The 26,525-nt window shown below is 42.2% G+C and overlaps 1 protein-coding gene across 1 annotated transcript; it reads left to right on the plus strand.

The window, feature by feature from the left end:
* The first annotated feature begins 6,573 nt into the window (after positions 1-6,573).
* Positions 6,574-19,845, plus strand: LOC115129719 (zinc finger and SCAN domain-containing protein 21-like). Its single transcript, XM_029660379.2, has 2 exons — positions 6,574-7,014; positions 15,733-19,845. The coding sequence occupies exons 1-2, from the start codon at positions 6,726-6,728 to the stop codon at positions 16,677-16,679; spliced, it is 1,236 nt and encodes a 411-aa protein (XP_029516239.1). The 5' UTR covers positions 6,574-6,725; the 3' UTR covers positions 16,680-19,845.
* Positions 19,846-26,525: the final 6,680 nt, after the last annotated feature.

The following is a 26,525-nucleotide window of genomic DNA, read 5'->3' on the forward strand; positions in this document are numbered from 1 at the left end:
CTGGGTTCTGAAGAAGTGTCCCGTTTTCTCGCACAGGTTGCAGGGGTGTGTGGGGTTACAGTCTGAGGTGGGATGATTGTCTTTACAGATCTTGCAGATGATGGTGGTGCAGGCTGTCACCAGATGGCGCAGTTGGCCGCAGCTCCTGCACAGTTTGGGCATGCCGTAGTAGTGGATGTAGCATCTGTTGTTTCCCAGCGTTATGGTGCTGGGGACTCTGCCCACTCTGGTTGGGTCCGGTCTTAACATTACTAGCCATTTTCGTGCCCCTGTCCAGACGTTGTCTTCGTCCAGGACCCTCCTAGCCACTGACTTGAGGGTGGCAAACCTGCTTAACCAAACTTGTATGTCATAGTCCTGGATGCATTCATTGTGAAACTCTACAGTAACTACCTTGGATTCTGTGTCGGAAAGGCTCTGAGTTTGTTAAACAGTGCTGAGTCTTTATACTGAATTTAGACCAAAACTGTTCTAGTAACTACAGGGTCTTGAAACTGGCTTCGAATGATTACTGTGGCTCTGGGGGTTTCATCAGGCAGTTCAGGTAAGACTGCACAAATCCCATACCTCACTGGAGAACTACCCTGCTGAAATACATGGTTTCTGGTCTGGCGGTTGTTGTTGCTGCTCCCCAGTGTTTGTTGGCTCCATACTCTACAGTCTCCTCTTGGGGATTAGCATCAGCCTCACCATGTTGTAGTGGCACATCAGTCCTGGGGTCATCCTGGTCATCTTGTTCAGGTGGGTGGTGGTGTTGTTTAGGGGGGTCTGTGATCCTGCAGAGGGAGGAAGGACCTCACAGCAGGCAGACACACCTGGAAGCCCGTCACCCATAGGTCAATGGGGTGGGACTCTCCTGAGGTCTGCTCACTCCAGGCGTAGGTCGGTGTCTTTGGTTCTTCCTCCGCTCTTCTGGTTCTGGAAGAGATGCTGTTTGGTTCGCTCTGGGTGGTTGGCGGTCAGCTGGTCCTGGTCTGGTCAGTGTTGGTGGCCTGAGGAGGGCAGATGGGTAAAAAATTGCAGAGGAGGAGGGCTGCAGGCCAAGGGTAGAGGGAATAAGGCTTGACCCTGGCAGCACTCTACTCGCCTCAAGGCCTGCAGTCCGTCGTCTCCTCTTCAGGCAGCTGGTCCGTTGCTGGGGGGTTATGGGTGGTCAGTGGACTGGCGAGTCAGGTCGGGCCGCGGTCAAGCCACTCTTACCCTTCCACTTCCCCAGTCCTTCAGGTGTTCTCTGCCTTTTCCGCTTGACCAGAAAGGCAGCGCCAGCCGAGGTCAAGCCACTGTTACTGTTGCTGCCTCCTGGTCATTCCAAAGAAAATGATAAAATAGAGAGAGAAAGGGACAGAACCCCAGCAAATCTCCACCATGCAGGGTTGTGCGCAATGAAATAAATATTTGTATTCTTCTTTTCACAGTCATTTAGGTCATTATTGTGGAAAAACCATCCTCATTTGTCTCCCATCACAGCCATTGAACTCTGTGGCTGTTTTAAAACCACTACTTGCCTCATGGTGACATCCCTGAGTAGTTTCCTGCAGCTCAGTTCAGAAGTACGACTGTGTCTTTGTTGCGTCTGGGTGGTTTAATATCACAGCATAATTATTAACTTGACCATGTTTAAATATATATTCAATGTCTAATTTTTAATGTTACCCATCTACCAATCACTGCCCTTCTTTTGAGGCTTTCTGAGCTCCCTGGTCTTTGTAGTTGAATCTGTTCTTGAAATTCAATACTTGACCGAGGTACCTTACAGATGTTATATGTATGGGGGGAACAGAGGAAGGGGTAGTCATTCAAAAATCATGTCAATCCCTATTATTTCAGACAGAATGAGTCCATGTAACTTAATATGTGATTTGTTGAACCAAATTTGATCCCTGAGCTAATTTAGGCTTGCCTATATAAAAGAGGTGAATACTTATGCAATTACATTATTTTTGTTATTTAATTTGTAAACATTTGCAGAATTTTCTTTTCACTTTGACATTATGGACTATGTTGTGTGGATCAATGACAAAAAAAAGTCACAATTAAATCCATTTAAATCCCACTTTGTAACAACAAAATGTGAAAAAAAATCCAAGTAGGGGGGTGAATAGTTATGATACTTACTGTAAAACCAGGGTCCAGTCTACTGACTAGAGTCCTTAAAATACTAAAGGATTGGGGCTCCTGCACCAGAGAAGCTGGGTGAAGCCCCAGGTCAGTTAAGTCTCGAATCAAATCACATTTATTTGTCACATACACATGGTTAGCAGATGTTAATGCGAGTGTTGCGAAATGCTTGTGCTTCTAGTTCCGACAATGCAGTAATAACCAACGAGTAATCTAACCTAACAATTCCAAAACTACTACCTTATACACACAAGTGTAAGGGGATAAAGAATATGTACATAAAGATATATGAATGAGTGATGGTACAGAACGGCATAGGCAAGATGCAGTAGATGGTATCGAGTACAGTATATACATATGAGATGAGTAATGTAGGGTATGTAAACAAAGTGACATAGTTTAAAGTGGCTAGTGATACATGTATTACATAAAGATGCAGTAGATGATAGAGTACAGTATATACATATACATATGAGATGAATAATGTAGGGTATGTAAACATTATATTAGGTAGCATTGTTTAAAGTGGCTAGTGATATATTTTACATCAATTTCCATCAGTTCCCATTATTAAAGTGGCTGGAGTTGAGTCAGTGTGTTGGCAGCAGCCACTCAATGTTAGTGGTGGCTGTTTAACAGTCTGATGGCCTTGAGATAGAAACTGTTTTTCAGTCTCTCGGTCCCAGCTTTGATCCACCTGTACGGACCTCGCCTTCTGGATGATAGCGGGGTGAACAGGCAGTGGCTCGGGTGGTTGTTGTCCTTGATGATCTTTAACGCCCTTCCTGTACACATCGAGTGGTGTAGGTGTCCTGGAGGGCAGGTAGTTAGTCTCTATGGGCTTTCATCAAGCAGGAGCATCACTGTCTATTATGTACCTTTTTCCTGATCAATTATAGTTTAGGGATTCCCTTTAGTGAGACTTCACATTGGTATGAAACAAATGCATTAAACTACATGTCAACTATAAAATACTAAAGGCACGAAAACAAACATATATTTATATGGTATCCCTGTCATATTGATTTGCTGGTGGCAAAATAATGATGTTCTCTGATTACGTGTATTGTTTGTGCTTTTCCAGAGGAGGAAGTACAGGCTGAGGCTGTTGAACCTAAACCTATAGGTATATTGACACTTCACTTTGTGGTTCTACTATTACTTGTTCTACTATTACTGATTTGGTACGTGCTGCAATACATGGCCACATAACGAAAGGCAAGTGTAATTTGGATCTGTCAACAGGTAGGGGGGAAAAAACACCAAAGACTAAATAAATATTCATATTTTACATTATGAGATCAAACATTGTACTTCAGCAAGGTCATGTTCCTGCCAATATCAACGCCTTGGTATTAAGATGTCAACTCATTTTTGTGTTCGATTGTCGCCTTCACAGCACCACGCAGGTTCTGCCCTGACGGATGGTTCAGCTACCAGTCCAAGTGTTTCATGTTTGTGAACACTCCTCTGTCTCGCTGACTAAACTCAACTCCATGGTGAAGGAAGTTTCTAATGAACTCCATCAAATACATTGTTTCTCCCAAGGTCAAAACTTCATCAAATGTGTAGCAGGAAGATCGGAACGCTGTGGACCAAGAGGTTGCGAGTTCAAATTCCAGGTGAGGACATAATTAATTATAATTACTGTATAAATGAACATCCACAATGTAATCATGTGTGTCAAATTTGGAAGTTGAAAACATTGTGTGTTCAAAGCACTGTGTGTGTGGGTGTCCCTAACCTTGCCAACAGACAAAGAGCTGTAAATAGATCAGTGGTACACCAATTAGGGCCTTGATTGGCTCGGCCACAGTAACAATGGATGGTGTGTAAATAAATGTTTTTTTTGAGGGGACAACATTTCTTTGGAACCATCAGGTGACAGCCTAAAAAACAAAGACGTCCCAGGAACATTCTGGAAACTAACATGCTGGGACCATGACAGAACATCCGGTTTTAAACGTCATCAGACATAGGAATGTTTTTGCAAAGTTCCCATGAAAACATGTCTAGAACATTAATATCTTATATTCTCAGAACATGGCAACCATGTTCTGTGTGATGTTGATGGAATAATTCTCCTAACCCTCAAAACTGGATACATGAATGTTCATACAACGTTCCCAGGAAACGTGTCTAGAACATTACAATTGAATATTCTGAGAACATGGTAACCACGTTCTGGGTAAGTTCTGTTTGAATTGTTCTCCGAGAAACAGTCCTTGCACTTCACTGGAACATTCTATGAAAACATTAAGGGAATGTGCTCTAAAGTTGTGGGAACGTTTGTTAGCTGGGTATTTCCTTGTTGAGATTCAATTGGCACATGCATTTGCTCTGAGTTGCCATCTTAGAGCAGCAGCAATGAGCAAACATTTGGTGGTTGTATTTGATTAACGTTTATTGAAAAAGTATAGATTTCAGGAAACGAAGAACTACAGAGGACAAACAAGGCAAGCATTTCTTAATTTACATTTTTTTAAAGTATTGACCTCACACTAATCGATGTTGTCGGAGCTGAATTCCACAAAGCCTGGTCTCTGCTCAACTCCGTTGTTGGAGTTCATCAGAAACTTCATTCACCATGGAGTTGAGTTTAGTCATCTATATAATGCACTTCCCAATTTAATTTGTATCTGAGCGGCGCTTGACATGAATTTATTAATATGATAGCAAATTGTGGACTTTCAAAATGTCTGTGCGTTTTTGTTGGTATTTACTGAAATAGTCACTATGAGGGTGCTCAACCTTTTTTTCATGTACACACACACACACATCTCCCCCCTCTCCTTTCAGTAACACTGCAACAAACTGGACCCCCGCCTGGCCTTCGCCGGCTCCTCGTCTGAATATTGTTACCTGCAACAGATAACAAGAACAGCCAACAGCGCCACGGCCTGGATCGCTGGATTCGACCTCGAGGTGAGAGAAAGGCTCCCTGACAACGTGGCGTGAGCAGAACGTTTTTGACCCAGAATTTTTCACTCAGGTCACATGCAAAAATAGTTCTGATATTTTACTCATGCAGCTAGGCAATGATATCAGATCTGTAAGTGGTAAGGGACAGTAGTGCAGCTGTAAGTAACCTAGTGGTTAAGAACGGACAGTTCAGAGCATTTGGCCAGTAACAGCAACTGAAAGGTAGCTGGTTCGAAACCCTGAGCTGACTAAGTGAAAAATATGCCATTGTGCATTTGAGCAAGGCACTTAACCCTAATTGCTCCTGTAAGTCATCTGCTAAATGACAACAAACAAAAGTGGGTTGACCGTTCAGGAATTTACAACCACAGCCAGAGCAATGCAACTACTTTATTTATGTTACCTGGAAATTAATGGCAGGTAGCCCGGTCCCAGAACTGTATGACAGATTCAAATATGGCAGATTAAATTACTAAGATGACACATTTTTGTTTTTCCTTTTGTAGTGGGCCAGGGCTGGAGGGACCTCGCATGTGGCACACAATACCCATTCATTTGCGTATGTTAGACCATAAGATGCTTCACAATGTTGACTATCTTCTTAGCAACACACAATTCAGTGCAATAAGATTTCTAACTGCTTTGAACATTTGCATTATTTTACTGTATGTTACTTTAAATAAGTGTTCACCAATGGGTTAAATATGTTGTAATTTCTAATAAAAATGTATTTCTATGTACTTAAACTGGTATTGTTTTCAAGTAAAACATTTTTTAAGTGTGTGTATATATATATATATATATATATATATATATATAAACATTGTACGGGCTAGTACTTTCAGGAAGATAACTAATGTCTACGATCATCTATGGAACAATATGACGACAAAAAACATTGGATATGGTGCTTTTGGTTGACAGCATAAAATGGGATGAGAAACGATTTGAGATGAGAACAGAAAGTCTATAGAAACCTCCATTTATTTATTGAGCTTCAATTTACCTGTTTACCGAGACCGGTCTTTGGCTCGGCTAAGGCTCTGTTAAATACAGTAATGGGTGTGGACTGGATATAGGGGTGTGTTTAGACGAGACATTTAGCATGGAATGTTCTTACAGCCTTATTTGGATAAGAGGGTTTCCAGTAAGATATGGTGTACAAAAAAAACGGACCATATTCTATATCTATGGTAAAAACAAGCATATGTACTAGAAATGAACAATATGAATTCAGTTTTTCTCAAGATCTTGAGACGATTACAACCTCAGTTTGTCTGAGGTTAAGATTACTCCAGTGCCAAATCCTGTATTCAAGTTGATAACCAACAACCATAATAATAACCATGATTTACTCAATTATTAAACAATGCTTCTGCAAACCATAGGAATAAATCATGCAGTCAGAGGATACACCCAATCCAATCAGTGTTAAAAGATTTAACTCGGAGTAAGGCGCCTTCTATTCTCCACGCGGTAGGTGGCGCTTTCTAGCTCCCCCCCATCTAAAATCTGACCGGATGCACTCGCAAGAACACAGTTATCAAAGATGGCGAAACACTGATAACAAAAAGCCATATATTCTTAACAAATAGCATTATTTCGCGAATAATCTGCTGGAAAAAAACGCTTAGAATCTAAATAGATTAAGTAATTGTGACCGGTTAAAAAAACAAGGGTTTACAATGTCGGAGACGAGTGTTTTGCATCAACGGATAAGCTCCGTCATGGACATTCTAGCCTCCGCTGCCGTGACAGAGATTTGCAAATTAGTAGAGGATTGCTGTGGAGCGTTAAGTGTAGAAGTCTTTCAAAGCAAAGAGCAAATCAAAATGCTAGAGAAGCAACTCAGCCTGACTGAGTCGAGGTACAGGTCGGTGAGTGGCATAGAAGGGCAGACGTTTGTTACCTGTGGTTCATCGAGAACCAACAGTCCTTCGAGCAATTCCCCTGCGGCTGATGCTGAAGACGAAGGTGGGCTATCGATTTGTAACTGTCTTCAGGGTTGCCAGATTATACAACGGGTGTGTATAATCTTGAATCCTGATTGGTTAAAACCGCATTCCGGCCGGTGTCTATTTAAGCAACGGCTGTTCTTACGCTCGACGCAACACGGAGTGCATGGATACAGCCCTTAGCCGCACCCCGAGGTTGAAGTTGCCCGAGTAGGTTTAGACCACAGGCACCTGTACGAGGAGGTCAGGCAGGCAGGGAGTCCTGCGCCCGTAGCGGGCATCTCGTCAGTGGTCAGGGAGGGAGTGCAGGCGCGGGGCCTGGACAACAGGCTCAAGGACCTGAATTGGTTGAGCCTCCACAAGTGCTTGCCGGTACTTTCCATCATGTACCGGCATAGTTTGTCGCGATCCCCCACCTGTCCAATATCTGCTTGTGGCAGGGAGGAGACTGTGCGCCATGCCTTCTGGGACTGTGTCTTTGCCGGACTAGTATGGGCTAGGGCACGGGTGTTGCTAGGTGTGGTTAGGAGTGATTTTGTGTTGACATGGGCTAGGCTAGAGAGAGGCATAGGGAGAGTGAGGGGAACGGATAGGGACAGGTTTCTGCTCTGGCTTCTCATGAGTCTCTTTTAAAAGGGGACTGTGGGAAGCCAGGCCAAATTTAGTCAAGGCAGGGAGAGATTGGGGGTGGAAGGGATAGTGAGGAGGGTGGAAGGTGATTTGAGGGGGAGGATGAAGAGGGAGGAGAGGAAGTGGGGGCAGCATGCGGCACGGGAGAGGTGGAAGGGGGGATTAGGGCTGGGAGTGTTAGAGTGAGATTTATAAGGGGATAGATTAGGGAAGGGGAGATAGGGAAAGGGTTAGGTATTGGTTAGGTATGACGGGGAGGGACGATGCTCCACTGAGGTTTGTTTTTGTTTGATGTTTTTGTAAATAGAATTAATTAAGAATGAATGAGAATTATGATTTTGTAAAGAATGAATGATATAGATGGTAATAAATTATTTTTTTCAAAAAAAAAATTGGCCATATACCACAAACCCATGAGGTGCGTTATTGTTATTATAAACTGGTTACCAACATAATTAGAGCAGTAACAATACATGTTGTCATACCTATGGTATACTGTCTGATATATCACGGCTGTCAGCCAATCAGCATTCAGGGCTTGAACCACCCAGTTTATAATCCACAAATTGCCACCGGCTAAATATATGACATTAAAATGCCTACTCTGTTACTCTGTTCCATCTGACTGCGCAATCCACTGTCTCATTAGCCCAGCCAGGCAATTTATTAACTTGATCTCCACTATAAAAAGCATCTAGACATTATCTCACATTTCTTTTAGACTAACATTTAGTTTTGAACAGCGGAGATTTGTATATACCTCTCTCCACATTTGCAAAATTGTTTCAATATTCAAATTTGATCTCCTGCTGTCCCATAGTAATGAGCATGTTGGGATGAGACAGACAGACAGTGTTTCTCAGCCAGTCGAAATCATGAATCAGCTGGCATCATTTTTCTGGATAAATATACAAAAAAATATCAAATGAAAAAATATAAAACAAAACAAGGGCGGCTAGTTTGCAGTCTTTCCAGCTTCAGTTTGAAGTGATTGTGTTTGCTGTGTTGCTGGCTAGCATCTCTGTGTCTTGACAAGTGAGCATATTTTCTATGCGAGGCGAAATTGCGCCTCAGCTAATTATATTATGGCTGCATCCAAATAAATGTCACAAGAAAACAGCTTAAACAAATGCAAATGCGGCTACTTTATTGTTAATCTGGCTGCACTTTTCTTTGACATGACTGTAAATTAGCCTTAGTTGGTTAGCTAGCAAGTAAGGGATAAGAACATATGGCAATGGAACATTTAGAACAAACAACTGGGTCACGTCCATAGATACAGAACAAAAAGACTGATCGACTGGGTCGTGTCTCTAAAAGTAACGTTTTAATGAAAATAAGTCAATCATTATTTGAATATGTTGGTAACCCGTTGTATAAAGGTGATAATGGTTTGCAACACCGTGCCAATATATCCTCCAAAACACCGTCTTTGAGGCCATTAGCACTTTATTGACTACTGAAAACTAGCCCCAGCAGCAAGAGAGGAGTTGCCACCTTTATCCAATGTGTGTCTCCATAATGACAATCTAAATCCAATTGCTTTACCTTGTTCTCTGCATTTCGCCCTTTGTTATTGGTTCGTGATAGTGAATGGTTAAAATGTATGTTTTTTTTTTTTGAACATTCATTTAAAATGGTATTAATACAAGGCACATTGCTCTAAAATAATCTTATTTTCAACTAGAGTATAGAAATCCAAAAGCTCCAACAGTTTCCTTTTTGTCTTTTATGTCTTTCATAATTTAAAAAAATTAATGTGTGGCTGCAGACTTCCATCCCTCTGAACAGTCAGTAATGGCGGTAACAGGTTCCTCTCTGTCCTCACCTCGGCTCCACTGTACACAGTTCTCTCTCTCCTCTGATTTATCTGGCCAATGCTAGCTAGGTTGTGACATGCAGGGCTCAAGACTGACTTTTTTCTTCACCGTCCCAGAATTGTCCCAAAGTGAAATTTAAATCGTCCCAAACTGGCGATTTTTTTTTTTCTTTCATATGCCGACATGGGTCTACTCTTGGACCAAGGTCATTCACAATGATTTAATTGGCTGTCGTGACCTTACTTTCATTAATCTGATGACCGTTATTTATCAAATCAACTAACTATGTTTAATTGTTACCCGATTTTAAATGATTCATGTAACAATAAACTCATTAGGATTTGGGGTTGTTTAAAGAGTTACCATCTCTTGAGTTAAACATATCACATCCATAAAACAGTCAACGTATTAATCATAACCATAACCAGTAATCATATCATTTCACAATTCTGAACAGTTGTAACCTCCTGCATCTGCAAAAACCCCAGCCTTACTTATGATTCAGTACTACACAAATGGGTTTAATTATGTATTTACTAACTAAATGGTAACACAGGATAAACATACACACTTAATACATTAAAACAGGTCCCTAGCGGAGTTACGCAATATGGCGGCTTGTTACAAAGGAGATGGGGAGAGCGAGAGAGAGGGAGGGACAGAGACATAATACTTTGGTACATTTAGAAACTACTCTCACAGTTATCATATACTTTGCACATGAACCGCCGCCCGTTTTGAAGTAAGAAATCATGAATGTATTTACGTGTAAATGTCTTGGCTTTTCATGGATTTCTGTCGGTATCAGGTCTTCTTGGATAGGGTGCTGGGCATTTGTGCGGCACGCTTGTCGGGCTCTGATTGTCCAAAAGGAGTCCCCACCTGTCTCTTCTACTGTTATTCTTCCATTCGCTCTGGAAGATGATTCTTTGAAGATAGGCCAGCCAGCTGTGTCGATGGTTCCCATGGTGGTGAAGCGAGTAGCGTATTACTGTGATTTGAGGAGAGTAGTAGAATGGTCCCACATAAGTTCCCTTTTCTAGATACTTTACTTAGGACAGCTAATCAGCCATACCAGTGATTGTCCGGGAAGTGATGTTATTGTCTCTGCCTCGAGTTGAGATTTCAACATGAGGCAGAGAGTTCGAACCACTTTGGAGGTGAGCTGCAGCTAAACGCCTCTCTGGTCTGATATGTTAATTATTAACCCCTTATTTTATTTTATACAGTTCTTCAAAAGGGGCAGTTCGTGAGCCTGACACTCTCTGACCTCACTCATGGGGCGGTGACTACTCACTTGTACAAAGTTATAGAAACAATTTCCTCTTATAGTTTCTAACCTCACATGCCTCTCATATAAACCTCTTAAGGATCCGCCCCTTTTTTTGGGTCTAAAATGACATACCCAAATCGAACTGCCTGTAGCTCAGGACCTGAGGCAAGGATATGCATATTCTTGATACCATTTAAAAGGAAACACTTTGAAGGTTGTGTAAATGTGAAAATTATGTAGGAGAATAACACATTAGATCTGGTAAAAGACAATACATAGAAAAAAAACGTTTTTATTTTCATTTAAAAAAAAAAAGCATATTTGAAATGCAAGAGAAAGGCCATAGTGTATTATTCCAGTTTAGGCACAATTTAGATTTTGACCACAGCAGTGAATGTGAAAAGGTTTAGACTGATTTAATAAAAATAAAAAATGTATCAAGTCTGCCCAAATATGCCTAATTGGTTTATTGATACATTTAAGTCAATAACTGCACTCACCTCAAACAATAGCATGGTATTATTTCACTGTAATAGCTACTGTAAATTGGACAGTGCTGTTAGATTAACAAGAATTTAAGCTTTCTGCCCATATTAGATATGTCTATGTCCTGGTAAATGTTCTTGTTACTTACAACCTCATGCTAATCACATTAGCGCACGTTAGCTCAACCATCTTGCGGGGGGGACCGATCCAGTAGCGGTTAACAAAAACAGTCATAATTTTTCATATTTCATACACAATGTGGATGATGGATACTTCTTACATGTAGTGTATATACTTTTCAAGTTAGAGTATTCCTTTAACATTTTTAATGACATCACAAAATAACAACCAACATGACATTATTATTCTTTAGATCGCCTCTGACCATTCCCCACATTCTATGTTAGAAATATTGTTCCAGTATTCGCTTTAGAACGAGTTATGGATGCATCGATATGACATTTTTGGCTGATACAGATATCCAATATTTCCCTGCCAAAAAACCCTGATACCGATACTTAACATTTTACCTGCCTTTTAAGCATTCTAGTACAGTTAAATAGTTGAAACACACACACACACTGACCAAAAAGTTATTTTGTTGGCATTTACATAAGTCCCCATTACCAGTAAAACATATTCAAAACCTATTTCACTGTCACTGTGTCCGTTTCCATCTTGTCCAGCTGTGTCTGTAACATTCACGTAAATCCTGTTTCTTCTCTGCATCGAAGTATCGGTCCTTGTACCTATCATCGAGCAAGGTGGCGACACAGTAAAGAGGCTCACAGAGAATGCCACCGAATCGCTTGTTCATAGCCTCTTGTAGATTACTTTTGCAAGTTTTAACCCCTTGGTCTTTGTCGGTAGTTTTGTTGAGCAGGAGTTTCAGTGCCATGACAGAGGGCATCACGTCTGCTGCAGCCGCAGTTGATGAGTTTATTTCTCGGGTCAGTTGTTCGAAATGGAGCTAGGAGTGTGTACATGTTTTTAAGTTTCAAACATGTTCTCAAATGCCATTGAAATGGCAGCAGCGGTATGACAACCAGCACATTCTTGGACATTCAATACGACTTTCCCCAGTACAAAATCCTCGTCAGCTCACTGTGCTGTCAGACTCTGCATGCTCATGGGCCTAAAACCGCTGGTCCAAAACGCCAGTCGTGAAGCTAATAACAGTGATGCCCATAGCAAGTAGCTCATGGGTGTGTGTTTCAACAATACTGTGCAACTCCGGTAGGGCAACATCTGAAAAATAGCGCCTACTCGGTTGTGTGTACCGGGGCTCGAGGTGCTCGACCATTCGGTGAAAGCAAACATCATCCACGGCAGAGAACGGTTGATTGTCAAAGGCAATGAATCCCATTATCTTGGCATTAATGGATTTTGCCTTTGAGTTGTCTCTGAAATGTTCTTACTCTTTCAAATGACGGCTCGAACTTGTTTAGCTGTTGGAAGTGTGTGCTTAATATTTTTTTGCTTTTGTTCTGTGTACGTTTATATAGGTATGCACGTCAGCTATGACATCAGGTGCCAATTTTGGCATTTTTAGTTAATATCGGCTGATATGCTTACTGATATAACGTGCATCTCTAGTTAGAGTTTCGGTGGGAAAACATCTGTGTAGAGGCACATTCCTGTGTTGTGAACATTGGCGAGGGAGATGGCTGAAAGTTCTAATTCCTGATTTACCACAGGGTGTGACCCCCCCCCCCCCCCCTCTGTGGGTAAGAGAGGGTCTGGTTGAAGTCATCCATTGCCTAGCCGATCTAACCTATTTGGATCCTCACAGGCCAATCATGACAAGGCTAGTAAGAGTAGCTTCGCCTACTACTGAAATAGATAAATGGGTTTGTCAACTAAGTCATGAATTCACTCTAAAAAGCCCAACATTGGAATAATATTTACAAATATAATTGGCCTACATGTAAAAGTGTAGCCTGGACTGTGCGTATTGGCTACAGCCTCGTCAACACCGACGCTAACACGAGAAAGGCGTCAGAAAAAAAATCGCCAAACTTTAATGAGACTTTTAATGACATAAATGTAGTCTAAATGCCAGTCATGTTTGACAATTATCATATAGGATAAAGTCTTGATTCTTTTGACGTACTTGAGGCACAGTTCGTTCAGATCAAATGGTCATGACTGGAGAGAAAGGCCTGTTGCACACCTCACTCACCTTGCAATAGGAGCGGAGGCAGTCAGCATCCACAATCCTAGTCATATTAGCAGCCCTTGTTGCTCGTTCCATTTGTAGATTTCCCCTCTTTCTACATTTCTAACAGATATTTTCATCTCTGTCACACGAAACCACTCGCATGTGTGGTGTGCTCTTTAGAACGGTGTCTTCCCGCTAATTGCATTTTTAGAACATTCACACACAGCCTACTGCTTTGTGCACATTGCTGATCTTATAATATATAGAAATAATAGTTTATCAACATTTTTAAGCTATAAGTTCTGATCTGTTGCGTCATCTTCATTGCTTTTCAACATTTGGGGATGAACCTACAGTAGGGCTAGTTGGATGAATTTTTGGATCTATTGTCCAGAACCTATCCCAGCCATATTTTTGTATCGTCCCCGATACGACAGGATACCCTGGTTATATAGCCTACCCATAAAGAAAGCACATCGTTCGATCCTCTCTCTGAAACTGATGAATGATTATTTCTCAGTTTCTCTCCCTTTCTGTTTTGGCTCTAATAAACTACTGCCTCTGCCTCTACCACTCAGCAGATAGTCAGTGTAATTAATATATATATTTTTTTATTAAGAAAAATCTCATGGCAGCCGCGGTGCAATTTAGAAGTAGCCCAAAAACCTGTGAACAATACATTTTCACCTGCGACATCGTTTTCTGAGTAGCCAAATTTGACAGGAAAACTACGGACATGTCAACCCTTTCTTCTCCTGTGTTTAACGGCAGTTGGCATCCAATGTTTATGGTGCATTACCGCTACCACCAACTGAACTGCGGTGAAATAATTCAACTCCATTGCATTTGAGGGGGGGACAAACTAAAACAAAATTAACAAGCTCTAACTCTGTCCTTCAAAGTTCCATATCCCCCTCCCCAGGCTCCGGGGCCGCCTCCAGGGCCTGAGAGGGTGGTACTGCTCATGCCAGTACCTCGTAAAGTACCTCGAAAAAATCCTTCAGTTCCAGGAACCGCTCTGCTGCGTCCAACAATAACATCCATCCTTCCGGACCTCTTCTCCACGTTAGCTGTGCCATTGACCACCATTACCATAAAAACGTTCACATGTAAGATCTCTGGGTCCTGCTGGTGAGAGGCCTTCCCTGCCGCCTGCAGAGAAGGCCGATCCACCACCATGGACTCTTCAGGACCACTCAATCCCTCAACCCTTCTGCTGCATATGATATCTGATTAGCCCTAACTCTTGCATCCTCCCCCTCCTCCACCCTCATCAGACATCGCTTCATGGTTCCCACCACATTTGCAACACTTCACATTCTCCACACTTCTACAACACATTAGATGATCTCCTCCACAACATGGACATCTCAGCTTTTCCCTTCTGCATACACTTTCCTAATGTCCAAAAGCTTTAGGGGTTACACTGCATCACTCTTGGCACAAATGCTCTGACATGATAATTCACATATCCCAACTTCACCTTGGTAGGGAGGGACTCTCCTTTAAAAAAATAAAAGGACACTCCTCACTTTCTCTCCATTAACCACTCGATTTATCCGAAATGGGTCAACCACTCCAGGGATATTCTAATTTTCTTTAAAGTCAACTCCCCATGAAACGCCCGGCATTACCCCCTTAATCTGAGTTTTCACATTGACGGGTGCCCTACAATACAGCAGGTTTTTCAAATCGGATGAGCCACAACGCATGCTCTTTCTGCTCCGCGGAAGTACAAGAAATCAAACTAGCCTACTTCTCATGATCCTCACAGCTTTAACTTGACCTAACACTTTTCCCACCAGTTGAAATATCACAAACGGAATCCTCAAGTTTGGCATTTGGGCCATCTGCTCCTCAGCTACAAACTGTACTCCTGCCATGTAAGAGGACACGTAACTTTGCTCCTTTTTCCATTCTCTACACTCTACATTCTTCCACTATTCCGCCGCCATTAGATTGAAGATCCAAGTTTGCACCTGCTTCCGCCATCCTCGCTTCAGTCACGCAAGACCCCTCGTTCATTAGCAGCACCTGGCTCTCTCGGTTCGGGCTATAAAGTTCTGGGTTAACAGAGATTACCCGAAGACAAAGTTGCTCGCTGTATTACCCTTGTGTTTCTTTATGGACCATTAGTGTTGTTTAGACCAGTAATGAGCTATACCCCCTCCATTATAATCATTAGTCAGATTGTGGCTGTTGGTAAAAATGATTGACTATTATATGCAAACTGTTTGCGCCAATCAACAACAGCACAGATGAGTGCGAAATCTTGAACATAGGCTATCTTAGACCCCATGTATCTTATGTCAGATCATCAGTACCTAGCTCATCAGCTTCTAACTCCTCTTTTCTCCTTCCCTTCAGATTTCCAGCAGTTCATTGTCTCTGAAGAGGAGTTTCCCCCCGAGCAGCAGCATTATAAGCAGGAGTGGAGCCCCAGTCTGGGGAAATATAATTGGAACCCCATACAGATTAAAGAGGAACAGGGGGAATTCAGTATCATACAGGAGGAGGAAGACTCTGTATTCACTCCTGCCTGGGTGAAAAGTGACTATGATCAGTATTCAACTCAGTCCTCACAAACCCAAAGTGAAGAATACAAAGACAGAATGGCCTCAACTGAACAGATCAAAACAGAACCTAAGGAAGATGATTCCTCAGAGACAACCAGTGACTCTCATCCCCAGGGCAAATTAAAGAAGACATGGACAGAAAAAGGACAAAGCTTGAATGGTAGAAAATCCATGGATTTGAAATCACCAGTGCAAAGGAGTAGTCACACAGAAGATAAATCATTTTGCTGTAGTGATTGTGGTGAATGTTTTGCTCAGATGGGAACACTGGATTCTCATATGAGGACCCACACACGGGATAAATCGTATCACTGTCAGGATTGTGACAAAGTATTCACTCGGATTGACTGCTTCAAATTGCACATGAAGGCCCACACAGGAGAGAAACCGCATCGCTGTGGTGAATGTGGCAAATGTTTTTCTCAAGTTGGGTATCTGAACTATCACATAAAGACTCACACAGGGGAGAAACCTCATCGCTGTCATGATTGTGGCAAATGTTTCTTTCGAGTTGGTGAGCTGACACTTCATAGGAGGATTCACACAGGCGAGAAACCACATCGCTGCCAGGTCTGTGGCAAAAGTTTTGCTCGTCCTAGTAATCTGAGTTCTCACATTAGGATTCACACAGGGGAGAAATCTTATAGCTGTCATTATTGTGGCAAACATTTTCGTCATAAAGGTAATCTGACAACACATATGAAGATTCACATGAGGAAAATCACATTGTCGCTATAGTAGCAGATCTTTCAGCACTGGCGGTAGTCACATGAGTTCATATGAGGATAATCACATGAACGATAAACTATATTGCTGTCAGGATTGTTGTAAATATTTCACTAATTGTTTGAATCTGAATTGACTGGGGAGACGGAGAGAAAGAGACCACATTACTGCCATGACTAGAAAATATTTCATGACTGCCTTTTTTTGACATTGTGTATGAGAGGAACACGGGAGGAATCTTACAAACGTCTGTCAAATGCTTAAATGCCAAAAGTGCATTGAATTGTCATCAGGATAGACACTGAAAATAATATATTTAGATTAAGTCAAAACAAAGCAATGCTTAAGTGGACACATGGACATCAGTCAGACGATTGAGTCACATTTTGTAACTTCCACCTGTGAGTGGAGATACGGTTCTTGGGTGAATAATATACTCTTGTCTTTTGCTATTTGTAATACTTCAAATACAGTTACTATTGTTCATAGTTTTATACTTGATTACATTGTATAGTCATCTTTAACTTTCCATGTGAACCCTGCACAATATCTGTCAAAGAATTAATCCAACGACCGTGATAAGATTATTTTGATCTGATAAAGCCCACGTTGATGCAAGCTGTAACCGAGTCTAGCTCAAACAGCCGCTTGAACTGGTCCATTTGAATCTAGTAGAAACCATTTGATTCCAGTTCAGCCCACGAGACACCAGTAACCATTCTTTACCTGAACTAACTGGAATTTCTCCTAGGGAATTGATGCATTGTTTATGTGTGCATGTATGATACCTACTTCGGTGTGATATTGTGTGTTTTGCCCCCTATTGAGTGTTGTCTTCCTTGTAAGTCATGATAAAACATTTTATGGAAAAGTCATAGAATGATTTTGTGAAAAGAGTTGGAACCCTGTTAAAAAGACCCAAAATTACTTAGAGGTCCATATGTTTTATGACTAGTATAAGATATGTTGATAATACAATAATTTGAGCCTTTATTGTTCATTTTACAGTTTCACGTGACATGACTAACTTTGATGTAATTACACTTGACCTGGAAGCGTTTCATTACTCTTGTTGGCTTCACAGGTGACAACATGAGCTAGCTATAGGCGTTATCTGAAAAATGTCTAAAGTTGAGTGATTTTTAACCAACAATGTTGGTTTATGCCTAGGCTACATCTAGCAAGCTTACGCTGGTCACTAGCAACCCGCCTCTGCATATTTATAGCCTGAAAAGCCGCTAGGGATCCCTGCAAGGTTATTATAGTTTTGTGATTTAATATTTGTTTTTTTATTTTGATTAGAAATTCAATTTAGTTAGAGTTAGTTTATAGACTTGATTTGCTAGTTTTTTATTTTGTTTGAGTTTTGATAGAAATGTTTGTTTCGTTTTTATATTTAGTTTGTGTTAGGGACAGAAAGTAGCCTATGGGTGGGAAGCTAGGAGACATTTGTTGTTGGCCTATAGTTTGTTTTCTTAGGATGTCACTTCTTGCCACTGGGCGCTGTACTATAAAAGGTGATGGGCCTGGACCATAAACATAACATCTCTGTGTCACGATGGCGTCTGTGAGAGAATGGGCAGTGCCATTGAGGCCATCTCATCTTTAAAAGTCTATTTACTTCTTCACGAATAAAATACATAGGCTCCTGATGACCCGGCTGTCAGGACTCCAACCGGGTCGTCAGGTCATGCCAAACAGGTCATCAGGAAGGAACAGACAATGAATTGGGAAGTCCAGGCGAGTTGACAAAAGCAAAATGGTGGAAGTCCTCAATGGCGCTGCCCATGCTAACACAGGCTTTTGGCCAATAGAGATAAGTATTCAGACCTGTTACTCAGTATATTGTTGAAGCAGCTTGGGCAGAAATTACAGCCTTGAGTCTTCTTGGGTATGAAGCTACAAGCTTGGCACACCTGTATTTGGGGAGTTTCTCCCATTCTTCTCTGCACAGCCTCTCAAGCTCTGTCAGGTTGGATGGGGAGCGTTGCTGCACAGCTATTTTCAGGTCTCCGGAGATATTGAATCGGGTTCAAGTCTGGACTCTGGCTGGGCCACTCAAGGACAGTCTTGTCCCGAAGCCACTCCTGCGTTGTCTTGGCTGTGTACGTAGAGTCTTTGTCCTGTTGGAAGGTGAATCGTCGACCCAGTTTGAGTTCCTGAGCGCTCTGGAGCATTGCCCCGTTCATCTTTGCCTCGATCCTGACTAGTCTCCCAGCCCATGCCGCTGAAAAACATGATGCCAGGTTTCCTGCAGATGTGATGCTTGGCATTCAGGCCAAAGAGTTCAATCTTGTTTTCAGACCGGGGAATCTTCAATCTCATGGTCTGAAAGTCCTTTGGGTGCCTTTTGGCAAACTCCAAGCGGGCTGTCATGTGCCTTTTACTTAGGGGTTCCTTTCATCTGACCACTCTACCATAAAGGCCTGACTGACAGAGTGTTGCAGAGATGGAAGTCCTTCTGGAAGGTTCTCCCATTTCCAGAGAAAGTCTGGAGCTCTGTCAGAGTGACCATTGGACTCTTGGTCGCCTCCCTGACCAAGGCCCTTCTCCCCCGATGGCTCCGGTTTTGGCCGAGCGGCCAGCTCTAGGAAGAGCCTTGGTTCCAAACTCCTTCAATTTTTAAGAAAGATTGAGGCCACCGTGCTCTTGGGGATCTTCAATGCTGCAGACATTTTTTGGTACCCTTTCTCAAATTTGCTCCTCGACACAATCCTGTCTCGGAGCTCTACGGACAATTCCGTCGACCTCATGACTTGGTTTTTGCTCTGACATGCACTGTCAACTGCGGGACCTTATATAGACAGGTGTGTGCCTTTCCAAATCATGTTCAATCAATTGAAATTACCAGAGGTGAAACATCTCAGGGAGGATCAATGGAAACGGGATGCAGCTGAGTTCAATTTCGAGTCTCATCGCAAAGGGTCTGAATACTTGTAAATAAGGTATTTCTGTTTTATTTTGAATACATTTGCAAAAATGTCTCATCTAACAACCTGTTTTTGCTTTGTCATTATTGGGTATTGTGTGTAGATTGACAAGGGGGGGGGGACTATTTCATGCATTTTAGAATAAGGCTGTAATGTATCAAAGTCAAGGGGCCTGAATACTTTCCCCAATGCACTATAACTGACTAACCCCTTCAAATAGGGTTAATAAAATAACACTTCTTAACAAATCTATCAGTTCACAGCCAGCCTGTGTGCACGTGTATGTGTGTGTGTGTGTGTTCACCCAAACATGATTATCTGGATTATCAAATCAAAGTTTATTGGTCGTGTACACAGATTTGCAGATGTTATCGCAGGTTCAGCGAAATGCTTGTGTTTTTAGCTCCAGTAATACATAATCCAGAAAAAAATTGGACTATTAAAGACTGGACTATAAATATACTGTGATGACATATAATGTATATACACGGAGTATACAAATCATTAATAACACAACATTTTTAAATATATAATACCACTTTGACATTATTAAAATTGCGATTGAATCCATTTTAAATTCCGGTTGTAACACAACAAAATGTGGGAGAGAAGTCAAAGGGTGTGAATACTTTCTGAAGGTGAATCCAGCTGAGAAAGCTATGATCCCTTATTGATGTCACTTGCTAAATCAACTTCAATCAGTGTCGATGAAGGGGAGGACAAAGGTTAAAGAAGGATTTTTGAGCCTTGAGACAATTGGCACATGGATTGTGTGTGTGTGTGCCATTCAGAGGGTGAATGGGCAAGACAAAAGATGTATGTGCCTCTGAATGGAGTATGGAATTTGGAGCCAGGCATACCAGTTTGTTGGTCAAGAACTGCAACACTGCTGGGTTTTTCACACTCGACAGTTTTCTGTGTGTATCAGGAATAGTCCAACATCCAAAAGACATCCAGCCCCTTGACACAACTGTGGGAAGCATTGGAGACAACAGGGGCCAGCATCCCTGGCCCATGGGGAGGGAGGAACTCCATTTCATGAAGGTGTTCTTAATGATTAGTATACTTAATGTAAAAATATATACATGTAATGGTGTGTAAAGACAGTATATGAATAGAAAAGGTGTGTACAGCATTATGTTATATAGGGTGAGCCATGACTAGAATACAGTATATGCAATGTAAACATTGAACTTTAATAATGACAGCAGTCTAAGGTGTAGGGTAGAGTACCGGGTGGTAGCCGGCTAGAACAATGACTAAGGCTAGTGGTGACTGTTTAACAGTCTGATTACCTGGAGATATGAGCTGTTTCTCAGTCTCTCAGTCCCAGCTTTGATGCACCTGTACTGTCTTCTAGATGGTAGCGGGGTGAACAGGCCTTGGCTCGGGTGGCTGAAGTTCTTGATCTTGTTGGCCTTTCTGTGATACCAGGTGCTGTAGATTTTCTGGAGGGCAGGCAGTATGCCCCCGGTGATGCGTAGGGCTGAATGCACCTCCTGGAGAGCCCTGCAGTTGCATCTGTAGTAGTTTGGGGGGGGGGGGGGTCTTAGGGGCCAAGCCAAATTTCTTCAGCCTCCTGAGGTTGAAGAGGTGCTGTTGCTCCTTCTTCACCACGCTGTCTGTGTAAAGGGACCATTTCAGATTGTCAGTGATGTGCACGCCAATGAACTTGCAGCTTTTGACCCTCTCAACTGCAGCCCCGTCGACATGGATGGGGGCGTGCTCTCTGCTGTCTTCTGTAGTCCACGCTCAGTTTCTTCGTTTTGTTGAGGGACATGTTATTGTCCTGGCACCGCTCCAACAGGGCTCCCACCTCATCGCCGTTGGTCTACAGGCCTACCACTGTTGTGTTGTCAGCAGACTTGGTTGACTTGTAGATGTGCATGGCCACACAGTCATGGGTGAAGAAGGGAGTACAGTAGGGGGCTGAGCACGCACCACTGAGGGTCCTCCGTGTTGAGGATCAGCGTGGGGGAGGTGTTGTTGCCTACCTTCGCCAGTTTGGGTTGGCCTGTCAGGCTTTCCAGGACCCAATTGCACAGTGATGGGCTTGGAGGGCACTATGGTGTTGAAGGCTGAGCTGTAGTCGAACAGCATTCTTACATAGGTATTTCTATTGTCCCGTTGGGATAGGGCAGTGTGTGTCGTCTGATCTGTTGGGACGATATGCAGATTGTAGTGGGTCTAGGGTATTGGGTTAGGTGGAGGTGATATGATCCTTAATTAGCCTCTCAAAACACTTCATGATGACAGAAGTGAGTGCTACAGGGAAACAGTCGTTTAGTTAAGTTATGTTCGCTTTCTTGGGTACATGGACAATGCTGGGGATCTTGAAGCAAGTGGGCACAACAGACTGGGATATTGAGAGATTGACTATGTCTGTAAAACACTCCAGCCAGCTGGTCTCCACATGCAAGGCTGCCGCCTCAGACGGCGTCCTCAGAGCAAGGGTTAACATACTTAGATGACTTACTTGCGCCAGCTGCGGAGAACGAGAGAACACAGTTCTCGTAAGCGTTTTCTTCAAAATGGATAAAGGCGTTTAGCTCGCCCGGGAGAGAGGTGTCAGTTTCCACAATGTGCCTGGCATTCCCTTTATAATTAGTGATTGTCTGGAGTCCCTGCCACATACATCTTGTGTCTGAGCCTATGAATTGTGACTCCACTTTGTCCCTGTACTGTCGTTTTTCCTCTTTGATTGCCTTACGGAGGTCGTAGCTGGCCTATTTGTACATGTCCATGTTCCTAGTCACCTTGCCATGGTTAAAGGTGGTGGTTCATGCGAATGCGGCCATCTATCCACTGTTTTTGGTTTGGATAAATTGTAATTGACACAGTGGGAACAACATCCTCTATGCACTTCCTGATGAACCCTGTCACACCGTGTTATACGTCAATACTATTCTGAGGCGACCCGGAACATTTACCTGTCCACGTGAATTAAAATGATCTTGAAGCATAGATTCCGATTGGTCAGACCAACGTTGAAGAGTCCTTACCACAGGAGCTTCCTGTTGAAGTTTCTGCCTATAGGTGGGGCGGAGCAGAATGGAGGCATGATCTGATTTGCTGAAGAGAGGGCCTTGTAGCCGTCCCAAAAGGGAAAGTAGCAATGATCCAGCATCCGTGTTGCGTTTGTAGCACAGGAGATGTGTTGGTAGAATTTTGGTGCAGCGTTTACCTGCCAGATTCAGACGCTTGAAAACCCCATTTCGGGAAAAAAAAGCTTAAACAGTCAGTGTGTTCAGAATTCAATTTAGGCATGTGCATATGATGTAAATACATGCATATACTTCCTGAACTCGTGTGCATGTTTACATGGTTTTGCACATGCTTCAGGTGATAGATATCTGAATACACTACCAGCGCTTTGAGAAGTTGGTTTAATTATAAACCTGTGGATATTCTTTCAGGATTTTCGACCCAACGGAGGACCAACAACGCAGACACCCAGTAGAGTAAGTTCAAATGTAATTGTATTCTAATATTCCGACTTGTAGTCCAAACACTGTAAATTCACAGATGTTAATGTATTTAAGAAATGTACTCGTCTGGTATCCAGGCAAGTACAATGTAGGCAACATATGACTTACAGATAATTTGATTCAGGAGATCTCTAAAACAATGTAAATTTAACACTGAATGATAAACAATGAATTACACACATGTACACTCAGTAACCACTTTATTAGGTACACCCATCTGGGTTGGACCACCCTTTGCCTCCAGAACAGTCTGAATTCTTCATGGAATGGACACATTGCTCAATTGGTATCAAGGGACCTAACGTGCCAGGAAAACAGTCCACACACCATTACACCACCAGCTTGTACTGTTGATGCCAGTGACATCAGGCAGGATGGGGCCATGGACTCATGCTGCTTATGCCAAATCCTGACTCTGCCATCAGCATGACGCAACAATTCTCCCGTGTTGGTGACCGTGTGCCAAGTGGTGGAAAAAGTACCCAGTTGTCATACTTGAGTAAAAGTAAAGTTACCTTAATAGAAAATTACTTAAGTGAAAGTCACCCAGCAAAATACTACTTCAGTAAAAGTATATAGTTTTAAATATACTTTTTGGGGGGGGTTACCCCAATTTTATGGTATCCAATTCGGTAGTTAGTCTTGTCTCATCGCTGCAACTGCTGTACGAACTCGGGAGAGGCGAAGTTCAAGAGCCGTGCGTCCTCTGAAACACAACTCGGCCAAGCCGCACTGCTTCTTGACACAATGCCTGCTTAACCCAGAAGCCAGCCGCACCAATGTGTCGGAGGAAACACCGTACACCTGGTGACCGTGTCAGCATGCACTGCGCAAAGCCCGCCACAGGAGTAGCTTGTGCGCAATGGGACAAGGACTTCCCTGCCGGCCAAACCCCCCCTAACCCGGACGACGCTGGGCTAATAATGCACCGCCCCATGGGTCTCCCGGTCGCGGCCGGCTGCGACAGAGCCTGGACTCGAACCCAGAATCTCTAGTAGCACAGCCTTAGGACACTGCACCACTTGGTAGGCCACGGTTTTAAATATACTTAAGTATCAACCAGATGGTGCGATTATATTATTTTAATTTATTTACAGATGGCCAGGGGCACACTCCAACACCATTTACAAATGAAGCATTTGTGTTTAGTGAGTCCGCCAGATCAGAGGGATGACCAGGGATGTTCTTTTGGACCATTTTCCTGTCCTGCTAAGCATTCAAAATGTAACAGGTGCTTTTAGGTGTCAGGGAAAATGTATAGAGTACATTTGATTTAACTAGGCAAGTCATTTAAGAATAAATTCTTATTTACAATGATGGCCTACCAGGGAACAGCGGCCTTGTTCAGAATGACACATTTTTACCTTGTCAACTCCGGGATTAGACCTGCTGCCCTTGAAAAAAGTGCATTATTTTCTTTAAGGATGTAGTGAAGTAAAAGTTGTCAAATATTTTAAAAAGTACAGATACTACTTAAGTAAAAATACTTTAATGTACCACTGCATGTGCTTCCTGTTTTTATTTGATAGGAGTGGAACCCTGTGTGGTTGTCTGCTGCAATAGCCCATTCATGACAAGGACCGACCAGTTGTGTGTTCCGAGATGCTGTTCTGCACACCACTGTTGTACCGCGCCATTATTTGCCTGTTAGCTTGCAAGATTATAGGCTTTCTCCTTCGATCTCGCGCCAACAAGCTGTTTTCTGCTGCCGCTGACTGGATGTGTTTTGTTTGTCGCACGGCTCTCTGTAAACCCTGGACACTGTCGTGCTTGTCAAACCCAGGAGGCCGGCTATTTCTGAAACACTGGAATCGACGATCATACCATGCTCAAAATTGTTTAGGTTTAGGCTGACCCAAATTATCAGACTGGTCCAGATTTTTTTGTTGTTGTTGTCGAGCAGCATATATATATATATTTTTTTTATGGCACATGAGACACCTGTTTTATTAACGCCAATTTCAGTGCAGTAATCCATTGTGGAGGCTGTGGGGATTGCACATTCCAAGAAGATGGGGGGTGTGGCTGCAATTTGTGCACATTCATTGTTTCATAACTTCATTGTGGGAATTTGATTGTTAGTATCTATCAATTCCTGATTACATATCACCAGTAGTACATTTGCCATTAATTACTATACTTTTTTTTTAATCTACAATGTTTGTTTGGTTAAGGTAATGTCTGTTAATGCATTCAATATTGATATATTTCTTAATTCTATTTTACTTTTAGATGTGTGTATTGTGAATTTTTAGATACTACTGCACTGTTGGAGCTAGGAACACAAGCATTTCGCTACACCTGTAATAACATCTGCTAAATATGTGTATGTGACCAATAACATTATTATTCCAGACTTTTACCGTTCTCATTGTTGGAGTGGACACGTTGTTTGCAGCACGCACAACCTATGGTACACTTGTGAGAAACACGTTTTGGTTTGTTTCATTCCATTTACGAGTTTTGTCAATTTAGTCATTGTCTTTTGTTTGGTGCGCTCCTGTCAATGTTGAGTAGTGACGCATACCTGATTTACGCATTGAAGTAGGCCTATAGGCTACCTGGCCTGCGCACAAATGTAGGCACACAAATGTGCCCATTTGGGGATCTGAAAAGTATTTATGGCTTAATGCACCACCACTAATGAGCTGTGGCGCTAATGTTTTCTTCACCTAAAACAGCAAGGAAACAACGTCTGTTTTTACATCCATTGAAAATGACAATTTCTCAATGTATTTAGTCTATTTTTACATAGTTGGCAATGGAAATAGAAGTTACTTTTTTAGGTTTGTATCATTTTCATTTAAATTTGGATACAATTGACTAACGACATGACAATGATTTTGAGATATGTTATTATAAATGAAATTATACAACTGTTCCACGAACATGTTCATATGAAAACCATAACTTGCACGCAGATTGGTAGAAATGGTAAGATAAATTGAGAAAGGTTGCCGACTCCTCGTGTAGCATATTACCGGCATTTTCAGGAGAGTAATGGCAGCATCTGCGAAAGCCAGCAGGAGCAAGAGGAGAATAGTTGGATCTTGGTCTTTGGCTCCCTCTTGAGTCATTAGTGTCTTATTTAATCAAACAGTGAGCTTAAAGCATCAGACAAACTCAATGCATATATTGTTGATTCTATTAAAACAGGTTGTGTCTATATATGGAAAAATACATTTTAAAATGTCAAATAATAGTTTTTCTTGTCAGGGACAGCCCTAATTAGGTCAATTGTTTTCCCCATTGTAACTGAATGCCTCTGCTTGTCTGCCAGCTTTATCTAGCAAGTCACAACCATTTTTGTGAACTGGGTGGTGTACTGTCCACTGATATATATATGACATGTATCTACAGATTAAAATCTGATCTGCAGGATACAATTTCCACTACTTTCCACTCTGGACAATCTGGACCCTCTATTTCTGAAACTATCC

The sequence above is a fragment of the Oncorhynchus nerka genome, linkage group LG5, assembly GCF_034236695.1.
Source record: "Oncorhynchus nerka isolate Pitt River linkage group LG5, Oner_Uvic_2.0, whole genome shotgun sequence".
Taxonomy (NCBI): Eukaryota; Metazoa; Chordata; class Actinopteri; order Salmoniformes; family Salmonidae; genus Oncorhynchus; species Oncorhynchus nerka.

Excerpts from the sequence above, each read along its gene's own strand:
- LOC115129719 (XM_029660379.2), top strand. The coding sequence starts at position 6,726 with ATGTCGGAGACGAGTGTTTTGCATCAACGGATAAGCTCCGTCATGGAC. Across the intron at positions 7,015-15,732 it reads GGCTGATGCTGAAGACGAAG|ATTTCCAGCAGTTCATTGTC; the intron begins GTGGGCTATCGA and ends CCTTCCCTTCAG.